This window comes from Heterodontus francisci, chromosome 17, assembly GCF_036365525.1.
Source record: "Heterodontus francisci isolate sHetFra1 chromosome 17, sHetFra1.hap1, whole genome shotgun sequence".
In the NCBI taxonomy this organism is placed as follows: Eukaryota; Metazoa; Chordata; class Chondrichthyes; order Heterodontiformes; family Heterodontidae; genus Heterodontus; species Heterodontus francisci.
Genome location: NC_090387.1, coordinates 24878466 through 24904675, shown reverse-complemented (window position 1 = coordinate 24904675; position 26210 = coordinate 24878466). Strand labels below are relative to the sequence as shown.

Genomic DNA, 26210 nt, shown 5'->3' with positions numbered 1-26210 from the left:
GGCTGATCTAGTCGTCTGAGCACTAAAAGTAGCACACCAATTTTCAGCTTCTTGTCCAATTCTGTTTGCAACATGCTTTTGAACTGGGAAGTTAACAATGTTGCAAGAGATTGTGTCCTTAGCAAAACAAATATCACTTTTCATGAAATCTACCAGATTGCTTATGAAAATGAGAAGCAAGCTGGGATCCTTTATGCGAGACACCTGTGTAGGTGCTGCAACAAAAAGGCATTTCTGCAACCTGTCATAATCTAATTCAACAGTTCATCAAATGCACTACAGGATTCCAGCTTTGTTATTAGTTTGGGTATTATACCCCACTGAATTCTTCAGAAATATTAACAGTTGCTGCTGTGTTGGGCATTGAACGAATATCTCCATTTCTGCAGTAAGAGTCCAGGAGTATCTCAAGTTAACCAGTCTGCTCCAAAGACAAATTAGTAGCCAGATAGTTGTAGTTAGGGATCGAGATGGAGCTGTGGTCACTCACAAGGCTTGGCAGTTGGGATGATGTTCATTTAGCAGCCAGGGCCTGACTTTGATTCCTTCTCCTGAATAGAAATTCATTGAGTCTATGCTACTGCTACAGAGCCTTGTTCAACAGGACTGTACACCGGAGAAACTAACTCAGATGTTAACATGTCCAAATCATGTTAGGTGCAACATATCAGACTTTATAGAAAGCAGACTGTGTAAAGTTCTTCAGAGCTTCAGTGAAGGAGAAAGGGGAAACAAACATAAACTCTCAGTTTAAAATTAATCTCTCAAGTTTAAAATTCTTATCCTTGTTTTTAAATCCCTCCATGGCCTTGTTCCTCCCTATCTCTGTAACCTCCTACAGCCCTCCCAGATCTCAGTATTCCTACAATTTTGGTCTCTTGATCACACAAGTTTTAATTGTTCAACCCTTGGTGGCTATGCCTTCAGCTGCCTGAGTTCCTTGGCTCTTGAATTCCCTCCCTAAGCCTCTCTATTACTCTATCTCTCTTTCCTTACCACCTACCTCTTTGACCAAGCTTTAGTTCACCTATTCAATTTCGTCCTTATGTGGCTCAATGCCAAATTTTGTTTGATAGCACACCTGTGAAGCACCTTGGAATGTTTGACTACATTAAAGGTGCTATATAAATGCATGTTGTTGTTGTTGTGCACTCACAATTAATCTCTTTAGTGTTAATATCATGTTCCTGGTCAGGTACAACATGGGCAACACATGCAATGTTTCTCTACCCTGCTTCAATAATGTTTATTCCACACAGCCTTAGAAAAGCATCCTGACCCCACCAATGTGATATTCAGCCATCCTTGTGGCCAATCTGAGTAAGATTGCTAGTTCAGTCCCATTTACTGAGTGGCATCTTCAATGAATAACAGTGGTTGTTATTGATTAATAGTGTTTAGAATTGTAAGTTTTCAATTTATCATATTTTGATCTAGATGTTTGCTGCTGAATCTTCTCTGGAGTTGATGTTCAAAATATGCCCAGATCTTTCCACTGTATACCATCCATGGAAATATAAATTAAATTAAATACAACATTGTGAATATTAAGTAAAATGTGGATGGACTCATCGCTTCTTTTTCTTAAACCCAGTTGCATTCCAGTCAAAATAATGACTAAACCAGTTCTACAGTGCAATGATCCAAACGCTTTCCTATTGCATTACAAACAGGTGGCTGGTTCCTGACGAGTAAATATAATGCATCAATTTTATAGTAACAGAGCAAATATTGACATAATGACTCTGGCTGTGGTTGTTTATGCAAAGAAAGGAAGCATCGCTGCTTCAGAGCACAATAAATACTGCAGACACTGACTTTTCAGTGTCAGAAATCATTTCTTGGAATCAGAGACCATTAAGAAGCTAGTTGCTTGATTATATTTTAAATCTTCTATGATTTGTCATTCTACTGTTGTACCATAGTTCAAGATGAGTATTTTCATATAAACATGTTCATGTGCTCATTTAGAGTGAAATTTCAAATCATTTGTATTACAGTTACTTTAAATAGGTTAAATTTCAAAGAAGGAAATTTCAGCTGAATGTGTTAAGCTTTCATTTGCTAGTATCCCATTGTGTAATATTGCAGATTCTCTTAGATAATACCAAAAGTAGCCTGATGTATTTACTAACAGCGAGATTAGATTTTTTTTATTCGTTCCTGGAATGTGGGTGTCATTGGCTGGGCCAGCATTTATTGCCCATCGCTAATTTCCCTTGAGAAGATGGTGGTGAGCTGCCTTCTTGAACCACTGCAGTCCATGTGGGGTAGGTATACCCACAGTACTGTTAGGAAGGGAGTTCCAGGATTTTGACCCAGCAACAGTGAAGGAAGGGCGATACAGTTCCAAGTCAGGATGGTGTGCGGCTTGGAGGGCAACTTGCAGATGATGGTGTTCCCATGCATCTGCTGCCCATGTCCTTCTAGTTGGTAGAGGTCGCGGGTTTGGAAGGAGCCGTCTAAGGAGCCTTGGTGCGTTGCTGCAGTGCATCTTGCAGATGGTATACACTGCTGCCACTGTGCATCGGTGGTGAAGGGAGTGAATGTTTGTGGATGGGGTGCCAATCAAGCTGGCTGCTTTGTCCTGGATGGTGTCGAGCTTCTTGAGTGCTGTTGGAGCTGCACCCATCCAGGCAAGGTATTCCATCACACTCCTGATTTGTGCCTTGTAGATGGTAGACGGGCTTTGGGGAGTCAGGAGGTGAATTATTCGCTGCAAATCTGACCAAATCAAATTAATGTGTTCTAGATTTGATTGAAAATCATCACAATCTATTTGTGTAGTGATTTACCCAACAAATTATTTTGCCATGTGAAGATGGGAGAGGGATGTGATCTTAAATGACCAAGAAAGTTATTTGAGACTGTGATCTTGTACATTAACCTTATTTTCAATGATAGTGAAAGTAAATGGATGTGCAGATAGAGTTTTAAAAATTAGAATTCAAATCATCACAAATAATCTGATGAACTCCAATGTAATTATTTTCTTACATGATAAAACATAATTACTATACTTACTACGTTATGTGCCCAGAATGTATCACTACATCTAGTGTGTGTTATTATTCCATGAACTGTATGCTACACTGAATACAGTAATCGAATATTAACCTATTTGCTTCTCATATCCTGAGAATCTTATCTATTACCATCATTAGTCTTGCTATGATTTAAAGAACCTGTTGCCTTCCCATGGATTTAATTATGCAAGTTTTAAATGAACTTGGCTTATTATTGTATAGATGGGATCAACTCCGTGAAATCAAAGATGACAGTTTAGTATTATGAACTGGTTCAGCGTTTAGAATAAATGTGTTTTTGGCGAACATAGTCTTCATATAGAAACATTCATTTAAAGCTCAATACTTTCAAATACTGCACTTGTTTTTGTTTAATTTATTTATAAATGGAAATGTGACAAACTTTAATAACAGGACCATTGAGTTTAAAACACGCTTAAATGTTCTTGTCGTAAGCAGTTTTCATCTGTAAGGCACAAGTGTACAGTAACTTGCAGTGTTTCAAAATTAAGTCATTCTGAAGCAGATGGGAAACTGAAGTACAAGCTGACTACAAACATGCATCTTATTGCAGCTTATTTGCATTTTCTTCAGAAGTGATATGTGCAGAATTCAATTTGCTGTAACAGTTTTGTGAATTTATGATTTTACATGATGTTGTAAGTGGTATGATGTCACTGGTATACTGGAGGTATTTATGCACATTTATTTGCATTTATGTGAATTGGACAGTGAGATCCGACTGCTACAAAATGCTTTATTAAAGGGGTGCTTTTTGACAATTCTTAAGATTTGAAATTACATGAAAAAATGTTCTTAATTTGAATGAAATTAAAGGAATATTTATGTTGATGCTTTTAATGAAGCACCGTGTTCAATTTTCAATCAACTGTCACGGTCCTAACTCAAAGCTCTACCTCAGTGCCCAACAATGAAGCTGGTTATCACTGAGAGCACTAAACTGACCCTGGATAACCTTGCACACAGAATGTTGCCACAGCAGTCTCTCTAGACATGATAAACAGAACATACTGGGATGACTGACATTTTTCCTTTATAAGACCTAATCTTAAAATCCTTCAAGGTTGAATCCAGCACCTCCAGGACATGCAAAAGTAGGAAAGATTAGACTCTCCAAAACAGAGAAGTTAATTTCTCTAATATTATTCTGTGGTAAAAATGGACATCTGAGTGAAAAGAAGTAATCTTATCAAAATCAGGACCTAAGTCTAGGGATGTGTTCAAAAAGTTGTTGACATACTTTGCTTCTTAAAAAATTTTGATACTTATATTTGAAACTTAAATGTTTCTGTCCCCTACTGATCAGATTTGGATGGTGCTGTATGTTTGGGAAGATAACTACAGACATCAAATGATTTGTTCCTACTCTGTTAAGAAATGTACTTTTCAGTAAAGGATAACGATATTTTAATTAAGTGGCTGTTGAACTTGTATTTTAAATATTCATTATGTACTACTCCTTTAAATTGTTTCTGGCTGCTTAAAAAAAGTAGAAAAAATTTCCATAATCCATGTTCTCAGGAGAGAGCCACAGTCTAATGAAGTATGTTTTAGAGAATTGAGGCTACAAAGTCCCTGATTTGCACTGAGAAGATGATATCGTGGAATTTATCCTATAATTCACACCCTATAGTAAATCTAAATACAAAGTCTAAATGTTGATATTGATTAATGTGGGAACAGTAGCCAAGCAGTTATAGCCCTGGATTAGCAACCCTTTGAAGTCATGGCAACTCGTGAAAATGAATTTAATAAATCTGGTAATGTGTGGGCTAGCCTGTTGTTTAAAAGCCCAATTGGTTTATGAATGTCCTTCAGGGAAGGAAACCTGCTATCCCTACGTTGTCTAGCTTACATGTGATTCCAACCTCTCATTACTATAAAAGCAAAATACTGCAGATACTGGAAATCTGAAATAAAGCAAATGCTGGAAATACTCAGCAGGTCTGACAGCATCTGTGGAGAGAGAAGCAGAGTTGATGTTTCAGGTTAGTGACCTTTCATCAGAACTGGCAAAGGCTAGAAATGTAATAGGTATTAAGCAAATAAAGCGGGGATAGGGCAAGAGATAACAAAAGGGAAGATGTTGATAGGACAAGGTAACAGAGAATAACTGACCTCTACAGCTTCCAATCTCATAGCCCTGCAACCACAGGCAGTCCGCTTCTTTCTCCTTCCTAAAATCCACAAACAGGACTGTCCTGGCAGACCCATTGTTTCAGCCTGTTCCTGCCCCACTGAACTTATTTCTTCCCCGGTCCAGTCTCTTCTCACCTTCATCCATGACTCTTCTGCCACCCTATGTCATTTTGACAATTTCCAGTTTCCTGGCCCCAACCGCCTCCTCTTCACTATGGACATCCAACCTCTCTACACCTCCATCCCCCATCAGGACGGCTTGAGAGCTCTCTGCTTCTTCCTCGAACAGAGGCCCAATCCACCACCACCCTCCTCCGCCTGGCTTAACCTGTTCTCACATTGAAAAACTTCTCCTTCAGCTCCACTCACTTCCTTCAAGTAAAAGCTATCGCTATGGGTACCCACATGGGTCCTAGTTATACCTATCGTTTTGTGGGATATGTCGAACATTCCTTGTTCCAGTCCTACTCAGGCCCCCTCCCCCAACTCTTTTTCCGGTACATTGATGACTGTATCGGTGCCGTTTCCTGCTCTCGCCCCGAACTGAAAATTTTATCAACTTTGCTTCCAATTTCCACCCTTCTCTCACCTTTTGCATGGTCCATCTCCAACACCCCTTAACTTCCTCGACTTCTCTATCTCCATCTCTGGGGATAGGCTGTCTACTAATATTCATTATAAGCCCACTGACTCCCACAGCCATCTCAACTACACTTCTTCACACCCTGCTTCCTGTAAGGACTCCATTCCATTCTTTCAGTTTCTCCATCTCCGACGCATCTGCTATGATGATGCAGCCTTCCATGACAGTGCTTCTGATATGTCTTCCTTTTTCCTCAATCGAGGATTCTGCCCCACAGTGGTTGACAGGGCCCTCAACCGTGTCCGGCCCATTTCCCGCACCTCTACCCTCACCCCTTCCCCTCCCTCCCAGAATCGCGACAGGGTTCCCTTTGTCCTCACTTTCCACCCCATCAGCCTCCACATCTAGAGAATCATCCTCCGCCATTTCCACCACCTCCAGCCTGATCCCACCACCAAACGCATCTTCCCCTCCCCTTCCCTGTCAGCATTCCGAAGGGATCGTTCCCTCTGTGACACCCTGGTCCACTCCTCCATTACCCCAACAGCTCGTCCCCCTTCCCATGCAATCGCAGGAAGTGTAATACCTGCACTTTTACCTCCTCACTATCCAAGGTCCCAAAGACTCCTTTCAGGTGAAGCAGCAATTTACTTGTACTTCTTTCGATGTAGTATACTGTATTTGCTGCTCACATTGTGGTCTCCTCTACGTTGGGGAGACCAAACACAGATTGGGTGACTGCTTTGCGGAACACCTCCGCTCAATCCAAAAGCAAGACCCTGAGCTTCCGGTTGCTTGCCATTTCAACACACCCTCCTGCCCTCATGCCCAGATCTCTGTCCTAGGATTGCTATAGTGTTCCAGTGAACATCAATGCAAGCTCGAGGAACATCAACTCATTTACCAGTTAGGCACGCTATAGCCTACCAGACTGAACATTGAGTTCAACAATTTCAGAGCATGACGGGCCCCCCTTTTTTTAATAGTTATTTTTTCTTCTTTTTTATTTGTTTATTTTATTTTAGTTTGTTTCATCTTTCATTTTTTAACCATGTTTTTCATGTTCGTGCTTTGGGCAAAGGCTGTTCATTTTTCTGTCAATTAACACCATATCTGCACTAACACTTTGTCTTTTAGCATATCATTAACATACTGTTTGCCTTTGCTCCATGACCTTCTGGTCAGTTATTCTCTGTGACAACAATTCTCCTCGCAACACCTTCCCTTTTGTTATCTCTTGTCCCACCCCCACTTTATTTGTTTAAAACCTATTACATTTCAACAAAATCAACAAGCACATGGGAAAGGCGTCCGCTGCTACGTCCAGACTGGCCAAGAGATTGTGAGAAAATGGCGCACTGACATGGAACACAAAAATCCGAGTGTATCAAGGCTGTGTCCTCAGTACCTTTCTCTAAGGCATGGACAACGTATGTCCACCAAGAGCGACGTCTCAAGTTATTCCATCTTCGCTGCCTCCGGAGAATCCTTGGCATCAGGTGGCAGGACTGTATCTCCAACGCAGAAGTCCTCGAGGCGGCCAACATCCCCAGCATATACACCCTACTGAGCCAGCGGCATTTAAGATGGCTTGGCCATATGAGCCGCATAGAAGATGGCAGGATCCCCAAGGACACATTGTACAGTGAGCTTGTCACTGGTATCAGACCCATCGGCCGTCCATGTCTCCGCTTTAAAGATGTCTGCAAACGCGACATGAAATCCTGTGACATTGATCACAAGTCATGGGAGTCAGTTGCCAGCGATCGCCAGAGCTGGCGGACAACCATAAAGGCAGGGCTAAAGAGTGGCGAGTCGAAGAGACTTAGCTGTTAGCAGGAAAAAAGACAGAGGCGCAAGGAGAGAGCCAACTGTGTAACAGCCCCGACAACCAATTTTAGCTGCAGCACTTGTGGAAGAGTCTGGCACTCTAGAATTGGCCTTTATAGTCACTCCAGGCGCTGCTTCACAAACCACTGAACACCTCCAGGTGCTTACCCATTGTCTCTCAAGACAAGGAAGCCGAAGAAGAAGAAGAAGGAGATTACATTTCTAACCTTTGCCAGTTCCGATGAAGGATCACTGACCTGAAACATTAACGCTGCTTCTCTCTCCACTGATGCTGCCAGACCTGCTGAGTATTTCCAGCATTTCTTGTTTTTATTCCAACCTCATATTATGTGGTTGAGTCTTAGTCAGGGCATATTGGCATGCCCAATAATGCCTGCCAGTGTTGCCCACCTTTCAAGAATGAATAAAAATGCCATTGATTATATATTTTAACTATGTTAATAACATTTTTAAAGTATTTGGTCTGTTAAAACACAAATATTATCCTTGGCTTAACGATTGCACTCTGAGTCAGCAGATTGTTGGTTCGAGACCCACTCCAGAGCCTTGAGCACAATCTAAGCTGATATTTCAGTGCAGTATGAAGGGAGTGCTGCACTGCTGGCACTACCATCTTCAGGATCAGATGCTAAACTGAGCTCCAGTCTGTCCTCTCGGGTAAACAACAACAACAACTTGCATTTATATAGCACCTTTAACATAGTAAAATGTCCCAAGGCTTCACGGGAGCATTATCAGACAATATTTGACACCTAGTCACATAAGGAGCTTTTAGGGCAGGTGCAAAACTTGGTCTAAGATGTGGGTTTTAAGCAGCTTCTTAAAGGAGGAGGATGTGGTAGAGAGGAAGGGAGATTTAGGGAAGGAATTACAGAGCTTAGAGGCAAGGCAGCTGAAGACTTGGCCATCAATGGTAGAGCAATTAAAATCGGGGATGCACAAGAGGCCACAATTGAAGGAGCACAGAGATCCCAGAGGATTGTAGGGCTGGAGGAGGTTACAGAGATAGAGAGGGGGAAGACTATGCAGGGATTTGAAAACAACAATAAATATTTTAAACACAAAGTAAAAGATGTAAACATTTCCAGAATTGTATTCATCGAGGAGCAGAGAGTTCTCCCAACATTTATCCCTCAACAAATATGTGTACCATCTACAAGATGCACTCCAGCAATGCACCAAAGCTCCTTAAACAGCACCTTCCAAACCCATGACCTCTACCAACTAGAAGTACAAGGGCAGCAAATGCATGGGAACACCACCTCCTGCAAGATCCCCTCCAAGTCACACACCATCCTGACTTGGAACTATATCGCCGTTCCTTCACTGTCGCTGGGTCAAAATCCTGGAACTTCCTTCCTAACAGCACTGTGGGTGTACCTACCTCACATGGACTACAGCGGTTCAAGAAGGCAGCTCACCACCACCTTCTCAAGGGCAATTAGGGATGGGCAATAAATGGTGGCCTCGCTACCGATGCCCACATCCCATGAATGAATAGAAAAAAATTTAAAATATCCAGTGTATATTGCTATACTTTTTATAACATCAGTTTTCAGTGGTAAGAGAAAAATCTCTGCTACATCCTGACATTGGAATCATCTTAGTTCCATTGGAAGTCCTGGAACTTATCTAGACACAATTAAAATGGGTTTTTTCACTGGACTGTCGTTATGCTGCTGCCAGTGTAATCTCTAAGTGGTATTAAATGGCTTCCTGTAGGGGATCTGACACTGCTAACCTTTAGTGTACTTAGGCAACAGATTGGGAACCGTCTTCTGAGTTATGTTGTCATTTTCTCATTAATGCACACCCAAAACTACTTTACATCAATGCGGTGTGCAATATAATGGTGCAATTGCTCAGCAGTTCTTAATTTGATCACAATAACTGATTAATGACTCCATTTGAGGTTCCCAACTTAAAAGAAAAGACAAAATTCTGGCTGAAGTGCAAATAATAAAATAAGTAAAGCTGTAATCAACAGAGAAAACCACTAATAACATATGACAAATAATACTATACATATTGCCACTTTAGTCACAAATGCATAGGTTTACTTATAAGCACATACTTAAAGGAAATTGGATGAGGCCCATTTTTGGACCTGAAATAGATGATATGCTTGGAGTGGGTCCCATAAGCTGGAAGCCCAAATCTTGTCCCAAATTTTGTTTCAGGCCTCATCAGCATATATACAGTTGGGCATCCCGAGGCAACTTGTTGGTTTGAAGATGACTAATTTAGGCTGTCTTTCCTCACTGGCAACAGCCCTCAGGTAAACCCGAAAAAGGGAATGCTAACCAGACTGACAGCAACCTATAGTAGTGATGTGGAGCTGGGATGAGCATTCCTGAATTCCACCCCACCCCAGCTCCACAAAAGGGTGAGTTTGAAAGAAAATACTTAATGTTTTTGTGATGGCTTCCAGCGATCCCTTCAAGGTTAGTCTGCTGAAGACCTGTAAACTTGAGTAGCCCATGCTCTGTCCTAAATCAAGAAAGATCACATGAACTGGTACTAGATGACTTGTTACGAATTTCAGTAAATCTTTCATTTGGGGATCCTATTTATACACATTCAGGCACCTTCCATATTACAATTGTTATGACCAGGTGAGCAATGTGTCTAGGGGTCGCTTGCTGTCTTCACCTGGTCTTATTGTAACAGGGTTTCATTTTAAACACACTGTTTTGAGCTCCCCCTTTGTGAATCCTTGTTCACAACTTTCCAATTATCAGGCAAATAAATGAGCACAAATAGGTTTTCTTTGGTTCAAAGCAGAAAGATGAAATTGATTAAACCTGCAACTTAACTCTAATACGGTTCACGCCTACGGATATACAACGCGCTCACGCTAGCATGCACACGCGATTTAAACATGCAAAATAGGGACAGAACAGCGCAGAAGAAAAGTTAAGTAGAACAGTTTGGGGCACTATTTAGTTACTGTTTCTCGAGCTCGCTGCAGTCCTTGATTGAAGTTATAATTTTGCATTTCGTTGGGGCCCAGTAATATTTAGAACTTTGATCACATGGCAAACCTTTCTCTCTGAGTTTCACGTGTCTTCAATGGTTTCAGTTCCTTGAGAACAGATGAAGGAAGGCAGGAGAGTTGTTCTTGCTTCAGTTTCAGGAGCACATGAGTTCTCCCTGGCAAATCCTTTGTTTGGGAGTTCAAATTCAAAAATAACTCCCAGGTTGCCCTGCAGATTAGTCATGTGACTGGCTCCATATAAGGAACCAGTCTCCACATCCTTGGTTGGAGGTTCAAATATCACTGCAACAACCGGTTAGCCATGTGACTAAAACTGGTCTGACCACTTCTGTGTATTGGAGGGACAAGGACTGCTGAATCCCCATTGTTTCAACATTGTCTGTTACCATGGAAATGTCTTTCCAGTCAGGGCTTGCAACTTTAAGTTTTAATGTTCATGTGGCGAAATAATGTGTGCCTCAGTCTTGGCATGTGGGGTTTGCCTGAGACAATATAACTGACAAACACCTGTGTTCTACCCCTTAGGTGTTCCTGTAGCCACTGGCACTGGTACCTTAATCATTACTCTGCTGGATGTGAATGACAACCCGCCCTCTGTTTATCCAACTGTAGCAAAGTTCTGCGAGGATTCGAAAAATCTCAATGTAGCTATCTTGGGGGCAACAGACAAAGATCTCCACCCAAATGCCGATCCATTCAAATTTCAGTTGGGCAAGCAACCTGGAATTGAAAAAACCTGGAAGGTCACTCAAGTAAACAGTAAGAGACTTCTGGTTTGATTTCTGAACAGGCTGTTAAGGAATCTGTCAGTATGATGTTCCAATCCTCTGATGATGTGCAGTACCAAGTAATAGGATGTAAGTTAGTGCCTGCAATGGTTGGCATACTTTCTTATTTTGCAACAACTTTATGAAGAGATGTAGAGCCAAAGGCCAGGCACCTTCTCACAAAGATGGAAGAAATCAATAGCCTGGTGACCCTCAGCCACCCTACTATTGGTTTGATCAAGCATTTGTGACCTCTACGTTTAGGCCAAGCAATAAGTCTAGTTGGCACTGAAAGATGAACGGATCTAGCATAAGAATACAAAAACTATTGTGAAACTACATTTTTCTGTTTCTTACATAAAACATCTATCATCATTGTAATGATGACAAAGGGTACTTTTGGTTCTTTCTCCTCAGGCATGAAGAGATTTTCTAAACTGCGCTCAAGGCAGTAGTCATTCAGATGATGTAGTATGGTGATGGGGAATGGAAATTTTTTTTTACTGCCCAGTGTAAACAGCATGAAGTGTACTTTTAACTAGGCCATTGGTCAGATGTAATGTATTGCTCCCATTCCCAGTCCATGGCTCTCCTGATATTGTTATGACAATAAACTCATTAAAACATCCTGTTGTGAGATTCTGGGAGTAATTTTAACCCTGAAAAATGGTGGGTTTAGGTCAGATGGGGAGTTTAATTATTTTTTTAAATTTCAAGCCTGAGCCCAGCCTGCCTCAAACCTGTCCACCTCTGGCTTTAATGAAGGCGAGATGGGCAACGAATCCACTCACAGGAGGTGAGGTGGTCATTGAACGCTTTTAAGGAGCCTGTGTGCGTCCATTTTACTAGGCTTTTTTAAAACTCAAGTCGCCTTGGTTTCCCAAGGCCCAGGAAACCTGGCAGGTAAAAGGAGACAAGAAAGGCCAGATCCATGATATTACAGACAGGTGATAAGTGGTTTGGGTGGCTTCCACTTTTCAACTCCCAACTGACCACAAATAATGCTTTGTTAAAAATGATGTGTCAGTCCCTAAGTGTTTTTAGGGTCAAATAAACAGACCAACGACAGGTTTTCTCATGGGTTTAAAAAAAAAGAAAGATAACTATTTTTAAACAGTTCCCAAAATGGTCGCAACCTCACACATTCACACACACATGACTACACGAGAATAGATAGATAGAGAGAAAAAGGGTAGGATGCAATTCAAGCCCAAATTACCATACAAGAGTCCATTGCTTAAAGAGCCTTCAGAGTTTCTTTCAGGAGGAAATTTTATAATAATGTTGCAGGCCTGAATGTTTCTTGGCTTGGAGTTGCTGAAGTGTTTTAGTCTTCTGTGGTTAGAACTCAGTCCAAAATTGGTGGTGTGCATCTGGTTTACTTTCACAGATGGAGAGTCTCAAAGTCACTTTGCAATTTCTCTGCTGCAGTGGTTGTTCATGGTGTTATTCAGCAGGATTCTTCTGCTTAGCTGGTAGCTCACAGCCTCTGGCTGGAACTGACTTTCCGAGGTCTTTTGTTGATTTCTCCCCTCTCTCCAGAGGGCTACATTTTAAAATAAAAATCCATCACATTTGAGTAACAGAGAGCCCTCTCCCCTGGTGTGACCACAAAGTGGTCCAGGATATGGAAACCTATCTGTTGGCGTCTGGATGGGGACCATTCTGTAAAGTGGTGCTACTTCACACCTATTCATCTTGGTTTGGGCTGAGGAGTCAGTATGTGTTTGGAACTTTTATTAGTTCATTCCTGTAGATAAGAGTCATCATTATGTAATGGGCTTCATTCAATTTCAGTGGGTTCTCCCCAGAGCTAATTCAGATGAGGTTAATGAGTTTCATGCAAAACAGATGGATGTGTTTATTGACAGTAGGAGGGTTGACCTGACCTCTACTCCATTTTGCCTGTGGTACAAATGTGCCCATTTACTTGTGGCTCAGTTCAACAGTTGACTTTTATTTAATAATTTCTCCAATTCATTGTTTATTTCATCATGGCTCCTTCCGAGCATGACAATGTGATAAGTGCTTTCATACCATCGCTTGTGGGTTAAGTAGAGAGGAGTATTTCCTTTTGGCTCAACGAGCCGCTCTGCAAATCTCTCCCCGCACCCTACTCCCATCACATCTACCCCGCCACAGTGATCTATCCAATCCTCCCATCTCCATGATCTCTCACCTACCTCACCACCATCCCCTATCATTGAATCTCCAACTCGATCATCTCTGACCCCTCCCATGATCTCACCCTGCCCCTACACAATGTTCAGCCCTCAACCGTGCTGTACCAATCTGTCAATCAGACTGACCATTGGCTTGGAAACCTGGAGAAATAAATACTGCAGGGTGTTCAGGAAAAACTCGTGCTTCTGGATTTCCCATCCATGGGCACAATTTTTCTCTTGGGCTGGTGTTGCGTTTTTTGCTTTTATGTAGTAATAAGGTACCAAACAATCTTAAGTTGAATGATTATAAAACTGTGGGTTCTTCATTGTAGAGTAACACATTTACAAGAGAGCTCTATCATACATGTGTGACTAGGTGTCTTGCTCAACTCCAACCAACTGATCACGTACTGAATGACACAGTGGCGGCACAGTGGCGCAGTGGTTAGCACTGCAGCCTCACAGCTCCAGGAACCTGGGTTCGATTCTGGGTACTGCCTGTGCGGAGTTTGCAAGTTCTCCCTGTGTCCGTGTGGGTTTTCGCCAGGTGCTCCGGTTTCCTCCCACCACCAAAGACTTGCAGGTGATAGGTAAATTGGCCATTATAAATTGCCCCTAGTGTAGATAGAGAATATGGGATTATTGTAGGGTTAGTAAAAATGGGTGGTTGTTGGTCGGCACAGACTCGGTGGGCCGAAGGGCCTGTTTCAGTGCTGTATCTCTAAATAAAATTAAAAAATCAAAACATTTCCTGTGATGCTGTGTGGAGTACTTACATTATTTAAGTGATATAACTCCTCCACTCCACTCAATGTACAGTAAATATCGTGAGGCTCTATTTCTGATATGGATTTTCAGAGGGAAATTTTCAAAATAAAGGCAAATGCTGATAATTGATGACTAGTAGGCCAAAAGATTGTTGTACCAGCATTAACATCGTACTTGATTGGAAGTTTTAGAAACAGCAGGTAGAAATAGTAAATTTGAAAACCTTTGCATCATAACCCATGCCAAAGATATGCCAAGAACGAACAAAAATCTTGTATAAAGCTGCTCAGAATTCTAAAATTATACTGATGTTTCAAGGCGAACTTCAGTAGATTATTATGTCGAATGACTCTTATTTAATATAAAAACAGAAAGTGCTGGAAAAACTCAGCAGGTCTGGCAGCATCTGTGGAGAGAGAAGCAGAGTTAACGTTTCAGGTCAGTGACTCTTCTGCAGAACTAGCAAATATAAGAAATGTAAAAGATTTTAAGCAAGTAAAGCGGGGGTAGGTCAAGAGATAACAGAAGAGAAGGTATCGATAGGACAAGGTCACAGAATAGCTGACCAGAAGGTTATGGAGCAAAGGCAAACAATATGTTAATGGTGTGCTGAAAGCCAAAGCATTAGTATAGATAGGGTGTTAACGGACTGAAAACTCACAAACATGAAAAAAAAGACTCTTATTTAATGCTGAATAGTAAAAATCAAAAATGAAACATGCTTTAAACAAGGTAAATGGAAGGTAGTTTGGTACATCAAGATTTTTGCCTAATTCAAGATTATCCTTGGCTTGAGTATTCCACTTCCAAATAAACTAATAAGGAGACAAGTGTTGCCTCAGGTCATCAGATAAATTTTTGGTCTCTCAGGAAATCAAGGGATATTGGGCAGGTATGTGGAGTTGAAGCTCAAGATCAGCCATGATCATACTGAATGGTGGAGCAGGCTAGAGGGGCCATATGGAGTCATTTATGGCATAGAAGGAGGCCATTTGGCCTATCGAGTCCATGCCTGCTCTCCGCCAAGCACTTCAGTCAGTCCCACTCTACCACTCTATCCCCGTAGCCCTGCAGGTTTATTTCCTTTCAAAATCATTGATTGTCTCTGCCTTCACCACCCTTTTGTTCAGGGAGCTCCAGTCATTACCACTTTCTGCGTGATAAAGTTCCTCCTCACAACCCCTCTGCATCTCTTGCCCAAAACCTTAAGTCTGTGTCCTCTAGTCCTTGTACCATCAGCTAATGGGAACAATTTTTCTTTGTCCAGCTTAACTAAACATGTCATAATCTTGTATACCTCTGTCAAATCTTCCCTTAATCTCCTTTGCTCCAAGGAGAACAACCCCAGCTTCTCCAAACTGATCTTGCAGCTAAAATCCTCCATCTGGAAACATTCTGGTAAACCTCCTTTATCCCTCTCAAGGACCCTCACGTCCTTCCTAAAGTGTGGTGACCACAACTAGACACAATATTCTACTTGTGGCCTAACCAGAGGTTTATAAAGGTTCAATGTGAATTCCCTGCTTTTGTACTCAATATTTATTTCTATTTATGAAGCCCAAGATCTGATATGCTTTGCTGGCCACTCCCAATATGTCCTTCCACTTTCAAAGATCAATGCACATGCACCCCCAAGTCCCTTCACATCCTTCAGAACTGTGCCGACCTGTCTATATGACCTCACCCCATCCCTTCTGCCAAAATGCACCAGCTCACAATTCTCTGTTAAATTCCATTTGCCACTTGTCTGCCCATTCTGCTGGCCTATCTATGTTCTGTTGCAGTCGATTTAGAGTCATACAGTCATAGAGTCATACAGCACAGAAACAGGCCCTTCGACCCATCGTGTCTGTGCCGGCCATCAAGTGCCTAACTATTCTAATCCCATTTTCCAGCACTTGCCCTGTTGCCTTGTATGCTATGGTGTTTCAAGTGCTCATCGAAATACTTCTTAAATGTTGTGAGGGTTCCTGCCTCTACCACCTCTTCAGGCAGTGCATTCCAGATTCCAACCACCCTCTGGGTGAAAAAGTTTTTCCTCAAATCCCCTCTAAACCTCCTGCCCCTTACCTTAAATCTATGCCCCCTGGTTATTGACCCCTCCGCTAAGGGAAAATGTTTCTTCCTATCTAACCTATCGATGCCCCTCATAATTTTGTATACCTCAATCATGTCACCCCTCAGCCTTGTCTGTTTTAAGGAAAACAACCCTAGCCTTTTCAGTCTCTCTTCATAGCTGAAACGTCACAGCCCAGGCAACATCCTGGTGAATCTCCTCTCCCCCTTCCTATAGTGTGGTGCCCAGAACTGTACACAGTACTCCAGCTGTGGCCTAACTAGCATTTTATACAGCTCCATCATAACCTCCCTGCTCTTATATTCTATGCCTCGGCTGATAAAGGCTAGTATCCCATATGCCTTCCTAACCATCTTATCCACCTGTGCTGCTGCCTTCAGTGATCTATGGACAAGTATACCAAGGTCCTTCTGACCCTCTGTACTTCCGAGAGTCCTACCATCCATTGTATATTCCCTTGCCTTGTTAGTCCTCCCAAAATGCATCACCTCACACTTCTCAGGATTAAATTCCATTTGCCACTGCTCTGCCCATCTTACCAGCCCATCTATATCATCCTGTAATCTAAGGCTTTCCTCCTCACTATTTACAACACCACCAATTTTCGTGCCATCTGCGAAGTTACTGATCATACCTCCTATCTTCTTCTTTGGCCTCCTTGTCTCGAGAGACAATGAGTAAGCACCAAGAGGTGGTCAGTGGTTTGTGAAGCAGCGCCTGGAGTGGCTATAAAGGCCAATTCTAGAGTGACAGACTCTTCCACAGGCACTGCAGATAAAATTGGTTGTCGGGGCTGTTACACAGTTGGCTCTCTCCTTGCACTTCTGTCTTTTTTCCTGCCAATTGCTAAGTCTCTTCGACTCACCACTCTTTAGCCCCACGTTTATGGCTGTCCGTCAGCTCTGGCGATCACTGGCAACTAACTCCTATGACTTGTGGTCAATGTCACAGGACTTCATGTTGCGTTTGCAGACGTCTTTAAAGCGGAGACATGGTTGGCCGGTGGGTCTGATACCAGTGACGAGCTCGCTGTACAATGCTTCCTTGGGGATCCTGCCATCTTCCATGCAGCTCACATGGCCAAGGCATCTCAAGCGCCACTGACTCAGTAGGGTGTATATGCTGGGGATGTTGGCCGCCTCGAGGACTTCTGCGTTGGAGATGCGGTCCTGCCACCTGATGCCAAGGATTCTCCAGAGGCAGCGAAGATGGAATGAGTTGAGACGTCGCTTTTAGCTGACATACGCTATCCAGACCTCGCTGCCATAGAGCAAGGTACTGAGGACGCAGGCTTGATACACTCGGACTTCTGTGTTGCATGTCAGTGCGCCATTTTCCCACACCCTCTTGGCCGGTCTGGACATAGCTGTGGATGCCTTTCCCATGCGCTTGCTGATTTCTGCATTGAGAGACAGGTTACTGGTGATAGTCGAGCCTAGGTAGGTGAACTCTTGAACCACTTCCAGAGCATGGTCGCCGATATTGATGGATGGAGCATTTCTGACGTCCTATCCCATGATGTTTGTTTTCTTGAGGCTGATGGTTAGGCCAAATTCGTTGCAGGCAGCTGCAATCCTGTCGATGAGTCTCTGCAGACACTGTTCTGTGTGGCATGTTAATGCAGCATCGTCAGCAAAGAGGAGTTTCCTGATGAGGACCTTCCGTACTTTGGTCTTTGCTCTAAGACGGGCAAGGTGCCATCTGATCTTGTGTGGAGGAACATTTCTTCTTCTCAAGACTTGAACGCATGTGAGAGCAGCAGGGAGAAGAAGATCCCAAACAGTGTAGTGAACGTACAATCATACCTCCTATATTCATCTCTAAATCATTAATGTACACTACAAACAGCAAGGGTCCCAGCACCGTTCCCTGTGGTACACCACGGGTCACAGGTTTCCAATCGCAAAAAACAGCCCTCGACCATTACCCTCTGCCTCCTGCCACTAAGCCAATTTTGGATCCAATTTGCCAAATTGCCCTGGATCCCATGGGCTCTTACCTTAACCAATCTCCCATGTGGGACCTTATCAAAAGCCTTACTGAAATCCATGTATACTACATCTACTGCTTTATCCTCATCGACACATCTCAACACCTCCTTGAAAAATTCAATCAAGTTAGTTAGACATGATCTCCCCCTGAGAAAGCCATGACTATCCCTGATTAATCCCTGCCTCTCCAAGTGGAGATTAATCCTGTCCTTCAGAATTTTTTTCCAATAGTTTCCCAACTACTGATGTTAGACTCACCAGCCTGTAATTACCTGATTTATCCTTGCTACCCTTCTTGAATAATGGTACCACATTCACTGTCCTCCAGTCCTCTGGTACCTCTCCTGTGGCGAGAGAGGATTTGAAAATTTGTGTCAGAGCCCCTGCTATCTCCTCACTTGCCTCACATAACAGCCTGGGATAGATCTCATCTGGGCCTGGGGATTTATCAACTTTTAAGCTCGCTAAAACAGCTAATACTTCCTCCCTTTCAATACTAATATGTTCAAGTATATCACAATCCCCCTCCATGATCTCTACACCTACATCGTCCTTCTCCATCGTGAACACAGATGAAAAGTAATCATTTAAAACCTCACCTATATCCTCCGGCTCCACACACAGATTGCCACCTTGGTCCTTACTGGGTCCTACTCTTTCTCTGCATATTCTCTCGCGCTTAATATACTTGTAAAACCCCTTAGGAATTTCCTTTATCTTGCCCGCCATTTTTTTTTGTCATGTCCCCTCTTACTCTCCTAATTACTTTTCTAAGGACCCTCCCTACACTTTCTATACTTTTCCAGGGCCTCAGCTGCTCTCAGCGCTCTGAATCTGCCATAAGTCTCCTTTTTTTTCCTGATCCAATCCTCTATATCCCTTGACATCCAGGGTTCCCTGGACTTGTTGGTCCTACCCTTCACCTTAATGGGTACATGTTGGCTCTGAATGCTCACTATTTCCTCTTTGAATGACTCCCACTGGTCTGATGTAGACTTTCCGACAAGTAGCTGCTCCCAGTCCACTTTGGCCAGATCCTGTTTTATCATACTGAAATTGGCCTTCCCCCCCAATACCTTTATTTCTGGTCCGTCTTTGTCCTTTTCCATAACTATCTTAAATCTTGGAGTTACGGTCACTATCCTCACAATGCTCCCTCACTGACATTTCCACCACTTGTCCAGCTTCACCCCCTAGGATTAGGTCCAGCACTGCCTCTTCTCTTGTAGGACTTTCTACGTACTGGCTCAAAAAGCTCTCCTGTATGCATTTTAAGAATTCCACCCCCTTTAAGTCTTTTGCACTGACTATCCCAGTTGATATTAGGGAAGTTGAAATCCCCTATTATTATTACCCTATTATTTTTACACCTCACAGATTTGCCTACATATCTGCTCCTCTATCTCCCCCTGACTGTTTGGAGGCCTGTAGTACACACCCAGCCAAGTGATTGCCCCCTTTTTGTTTTTAAGTTCTACCCATTCCTCATTTGAGGAACCTTCTAAGATATCATCCCTCCTTACTGCAGTAATTGACTCCTTGATCAACAGTGCAATACCACCTCCTCTTTTATCCCCTCCCCTGACACATCTGAAGATTCTATACCCTGGAATATTGAGCTGCTAGTCCTGCCCCTCCCTCATCCAGGTCTCTGTGATAGCAATAATATCATAATCCCATGTGCTGATCAATGACCTCAATTCATCTGCCTTATTAGTAAGACTCCTTGCATTAAAATAGCCTTGCATTTTTCACTTGTGCCTTAACAGGTCGATATTTTCTCTGCCTTCCAGACTGTCTCTGTTTCTCATCTACATCTGACTGTGCATCACCCCCTACTGTACCTCCAATCTGTATCCCATCGCCTTGCCAAATTAGCTTAAACCCTTCCCAACAGCACTAGCAAACCTCCCAGCAGCACCAGATTTGTATCATCCTCAGTGTTTGCCACACTACCAATTTTGGTATCAATGGCAAATTTTGAAATGTTACTCTCTATTCCAATATCTAAGTCATTTATATATATCAAAAAAAGCAGTGGTCCCAACACTGACCCTTAGGGAACAACACTGTCTACCATCCTCCAGTGAGATATAACCATTTACCATGACTCGCTGTTTTCGGTCCTTAAGCCATTTTTTTTTATCCAAGCTGACACTGACCCTTCTATTCCATAAGCGGCAGTTTTGCTAACCAGCCCTTTATGTGGTACTTTGTCAAGCACTTTCTTAAGATCCAAATAGACAACATCCATTGCATTAACTTCATCAGTCTTCTCTGTTACTTGATCAAAGAATTCAGTTAGTATAATCAAGCGCGATCTATCTTTCACAAATCAATGCTGGCTTCCTTAATTAGCTCAAACCTTTCCAATTGCCTGTTGATTTATTTTTTCCTGATTATTGTTTCTAATACCTTACTCCTGCTTCTATTTCTTATGTTCTTATCAAACAAAAAAACAAGTAAAAGTGTCCCTTTTTCAAGGGGCTCAACTAATAAAACACTAAACCATAAAAAGCAAAGGAAACTTACAAACTTAAATAATCTTATTAACAATGATGACTGTGCACTCCAGTCCCTGAAATGTCCAATGTTTGCAGACGACCTTAAGCGTACTGCCAGACTCTGCATGCTCCTTCTCCATAGCCATCCAGGTGTGGACAATTTCGCAGAAGAGAGGCAGGTAGCCAGAACGACCAACTCCATAGGCCATGTCCATTCTAGACCTGTAGATGGCCAGCTTGCATAGCCCTGGAGAAGACCAATGAGGAGGTCCTCCAACCTCAAATTCATGTTTATCTGGAGTTGATTATATTGTCAATTGATGACCAATCAGAATCAAGGTGGGAAGCAAATAGTTCCATTAAAGGAACCAGGACAAAGATAAATACTGAAAGTACAAAAAAAAACGATGAGGAAATAATATAGATCCTGAAATCAATTCATTACAAAAGGTATGGAATCTGGATCACAAAAAAAAGGCCTTCACTCTTTGCAAAAGGCCATAAAAGTGCAGGGACTACAACAGCATCTCCATGGTGTAGAGTCTCTGGTGCATGTCTGAGTGAGGATGAATTGAGTTTATAGAAAACCAGAGTTAATTTTCTGTAATATTTCATTTTTTATCAAAAAATGACTTATTAAATGAAATAAAATGACATCTTTGAGCTTTTCGTCTTTGGTTGGACTTGAAAAATTGATTTTCTTTGTAATTTGTGATCCCAATAACTGAAAGTTCATGTCCTGAATTAATTACATTTCTTTAGGCTCAGCAAATTAAAGGGGTCATCCTGACTTTGGACGATAGTGTATAATGCACAATATTGGCTCTGTCACCAGTTAAACACCTCCTGTGAAAAGGTGTTCCATTTACTAGCATTGATAGCTTTCACCTTGCCGATTAAAGAAACATTACAGTTATCTGTTAAGAACAAAATTCACGTTTTTGTTTTGTTCTTTTAGGCACCCATGCTCAACTCAGCCTCCTGCATGCGCTGAAAAGAGCAAACTACATTTTGCCAATTGTAGTGACAGATGGTGGAAAGCCCCCACTGACCAACAGTACGGATGTCCTAGTGCAAGTCTGCTCCTGCAAGAAGAACAAAATGGACTGCAGCTCGGCCAACTCTCTCCACATCAGCATCACGCTCCTCCTGGTCTCTGTCATCACATTGTTCTGTGAGTTTTCTTATAGTTTCGTTCTCATTTCTATTAAATAGCATCATTTATTTATGTTTCCACTTATTTGGGTTGCATTTTGGATTTGTTATGTGTCAGTTCTATACTTTAATCATATGTATCACAGACTAAGAACTCTGGAGACATTCCCCATAGCTCAATTAATAATTTGAAGCCTGAGATCGATCGCACTTTGCTCAACAAGGGTATAAAATGATATGGAACCAAGGCAGGTGGATGGGCTTAGAATATAGTCCAGCCATGATGTCACTGAATGGCGAAACAAGCTTGAAGGGCTAAATGGCCTACTCCAGTTCCTATGTTGCTTATAAATTTGTTCAATTTGTTCTAACATTTTAGCTGTCATCTTTGTAGAAGCTTATTTCTGTGATATGTCAGCTAAATTATGGTAGTTATTAGTCTATTTGTTTTTAATATGAATGAGTAAATATGAAATTTCAAAGATCAGGCATAATTAGGGTTAAAGTGTACAACAAGGCATATATTTATCTATGTATTTCAATACGTACATCAAATCTCTAGAAAGAGAGCATCCTAGGCTTGAAATTACTATTGGCAATATATAATGAATGTTTAATGCATTGATATGACAATTCCTCTATCTGATGGAGGTGTCAGCCCATTTATTTTAAACATGCTAAAGTTCTGTTAAAAAAGTGGACAGAGAAATGTAATATGAACACATTAAATGTTCATCAGCTTATATTCTAATAGGAGACTCTAGCTTCAGGCTGTAATATATGTCTGATTCCATAGATCTAAATTGGAAATCAGAGAAAACAATTCCTGCTTGAAGTTTTAAGAAATGATTTTTCTTTTCACCATGGTCTTTATTTAAGTTTGTCACTAGTTTTCTGTTTTTGAGCTCTTAAAAAACATCTTCAATACACTGAGGTTATTGCTTTGTTGAATTTAAAGTTGTGGTTAAGTCAAAACTGGCAGGGGCTTGTGATCTGTTTGAGAGGATTTTTTCAATTGCAAAAGAGGAAACAGTTTCTGTTTTCAAGCAATTAATAACAATCACAATCTTGCACCTATTAATATTGTGAAAAGCCATGCCTGCAACTTTCCTGAAGATTGTGCAATAGAAGATCACTGAAGCCTCAAAGAAATTGCAGAAGTGGCCAAAATCCTCCATTCACACTGTTTCTGCCAAACCTTTGATGACGTTATAGTGGGAAATCAAGAGAACCTCATAGAAATTCTTGCCCTTTGAGTCTGCAATAATGTATTTGTATACCAGTGTGTCTGTCATACTGTAGCGAGTATGTAATATTGCTGATTATACTAACCACATGACACCAATGACTCTCAAATCCCCAAAAGAACATGACACAGACTTCTTTTCTACATTATATTTGCAGATATCTATTTTTAGAATTTTCCCCTAATTTTAATTTTGTTTTTCTGAGTCCCAATTCCAAACTCTTTCTAGCTCCTCCAAGCATGGCTACACACTGACGTCCAGATCTGTTCAGCCTTTATATCCAACCCGACCTCCCTACCCTTGAAACCTGGCTTGAACCAACACTGATTTTCCCAGCTATCTGACCCTAAATTACATTTTCTTGTCACCCGACCCCAAATTGCATGTACTTTAACAGCCAGTCTCTCTGCTATTGCTTCTTACTCTAACCTTTTTTTTTCTCACAACCTGCTCCCACTTTTCACAATGCTGGTTATCTATGAGCAACACAATAGGAGACATATGCTAGCAAGCAAAAAATTTAATAAAATTTTTAAGTGTGTTGCAAATATGAACTTGGTAAAGTATTAAACCTGACACCAGTCGAACACTGATAACCTTAAATATTTTTTGTCATTACATTCAAGTATTTATTGTGATACAATTATAGTGGAAAGATGAAAATAAATTGCAGGGATATGGGGAAAAGAACTGGGGAGTGGGACTAACAGGGTTGCTCTTCAAAAGAGCCAGCACAGGCTCGATGGGCTGAATGGCCTGCTATGTTATTGCTATTTTCTGATTCTATGGTTCTATAATAGGCTTTACAATTTAAAGTCTACTACAATTAACATGCTAAGTTAGAATAATGTAGACTTCATTAAGGTCCAGTAAATGAATAATATCTGGACTTACCTCCATGCTTAGATGTGACTGGGAATGGACGATAAATTTCTCTATGACTTCTGATGCCGCTGTCACTCTGTGCTCATCCAACAGCACATGGACACACAGTGGCTCAAGGAGAGAGTGTGCTAATTTATTCCCTATGGTAGGATTCCTTCCAAAGGCTATTAAAGAACTATTTAAATTACTCACAGTTCTGAGTTGAATTTATCAGTCAGTGCTGCAGCTCAATCTACTATTTTAAGAAAAATATTTTCAGTTTCACTCCTTGTGTTCATGTTATTAGCTAAGAGGCATTTACCATCATCAGATGAAACCATCCACAGTGTAAATGGTGTGCACTACAGAACCATTTAATGATCACTTTGCAACAAAATTTGTATTTGACCCTCCCAGTACTAGACGCAAGAGTTGTTGTGGCCATATAACATGCACATACAGGTCTGGATTTTAATAAGCCCTCGACATCATGATCTATGGCAGGGGGTCGGGGGAGGCCTGAAGATGGCTCTGGATGAGGCCTGCCATGGACCTTGATGCCAGCAAGGCCCCGCCTGATCCTCCCAGTGGCGGCGAGGCTCCAGGGTCCCACCCCCGCCGCTGGGCGACGGGACCACAATTCAAAAATTTAAATCAATAACATTAATTAATTTAATTATAATCACTCGCGATCTTGAGAGCACGGCAGCCAACACTCCCACGCCTTCAGATCCCCATCCAGGGAAATGAGTTGCGACACTGGTAGGGAGGGAGAGGAGGTAAGTTTATCAGTGCCAGGGTGGGCGGGGGGATGGAGTACGGAGTGCGGAAATGGGGTCAGATAAACGTCATGGGTGAAGGGGATGGTGGGAAGGGTTGTACTTTAAACTTTGTGCAGTTTGAATGGGGAAGGTCAGATGTTAAAGTTAAGCGTTTTGGGGGAAATGAGCAAATAGTTAATGTAATTGTTATAGGGTGGTGGGAAAGCGGTTTTGGAACTTTATTTATGTAATTCTGGGGAGATATCTATTTAAAATTTTAAATATCCCAGCAGAGCTGCCTGCCCTTTAAAAATGTCATCAGCGCCTGCGCACAGGCAGCTGATGCCATTGCCGGGGACGGGCAGCCCGACCTCTCCATATGATACCAGCCTACAGAGTTCTGCCCTGCTCAGGCAATTGTGTTACAATTTCTTTCAATAAAAATTTGGAGAGTTTGGAGATAGTTGGACAAGCTGCAGAAAATAAGTCCCTGAACACCTTATACATTCAAAATAAACTTAAAATAACAAGCATTCAACATCAATACCTATCATATTCAAGGGGAGAAATCTACAGTCTTTTTAAAAATGTTTTCTTTACTAAGCTTTGTACTGTGTTAAGGTTGACACTGAATTGGCATTACTTTACTGAAAACTTTTAAAGGGAAAGTCTTAGGCATTAGTGTAACATTAGTTTATCCACGCCTCTCCTGACTGTTTGTTTTAATAATAATCCCTTAGCAATATTTCTAGCAGAAAGCTGAAAATTACAATTCCACTAGACAGGAGAAAACATCCTATACTATATGGTGGGGATTTTATGTGGTCAACAGGGGTCTCAGCCACTGGCTGAAGAACCAGCGAGAGCCCTGCGTCGCCTCCTCTGAAGAAGGCCTACTGCATTAAGCACTTAAGTGGACAGCAGCAGTCCTTCCCTGGGATTGAGGACTCCAGTGATGGAAGTCCCACCTGCTGAAAGCTGCCAGTCAACCAGAGACTGGCAGCTCTTTTACTGAGCAGCGCCATCGCGGAGGCAGTGGCTGCTGCCAGTAATGGACCCACCAAAGGCAAAGGACCCAGACCAGAGGTAAGTCAGGTCGGAAGGGGTTTTGTGGGGTGGGGTGGGGTTGCGCGAGAGGGGAGTTGTGGGGGGTGCTCTCAGCACAGCCCGCCGCTCCCTTCCCGATACCGGGTCCCTTAATCAGGCACTAAGTGCCTTTTGAATGTGGGACCCACCTTGCCCCCAGTGCCGGCCTGTACAGATTTAGGTCTGCCCGCCACTGGGCTAATACTG

General features: G+C 42.0%; 1 protein-coding gene across 1 annotated transcript in view; it reads left to right on the top strand.

Moving 5' to 3' along the window:
- cdh13 (cadherin 13, H-cadherin (heart)) overlaps positions 1-26210 on the top strand; it is a 1084899-nt gene that overhangs the window by 1045884 nt on the left and 12805 nt on the right. Inside the window, exons 12-13 of the mRNA XM_068049165.1 lie at positions 11144-11377; positions 21849-22064. Of these exons, the coding sequence (XP_067905266.1) occupies positions 11144-11377; positions 21849-22064 (450 nt within the window). The remainder of the gene's footprint in view (positions 1-11143; positions 11378-21848; positions 22065-26210) is intronic.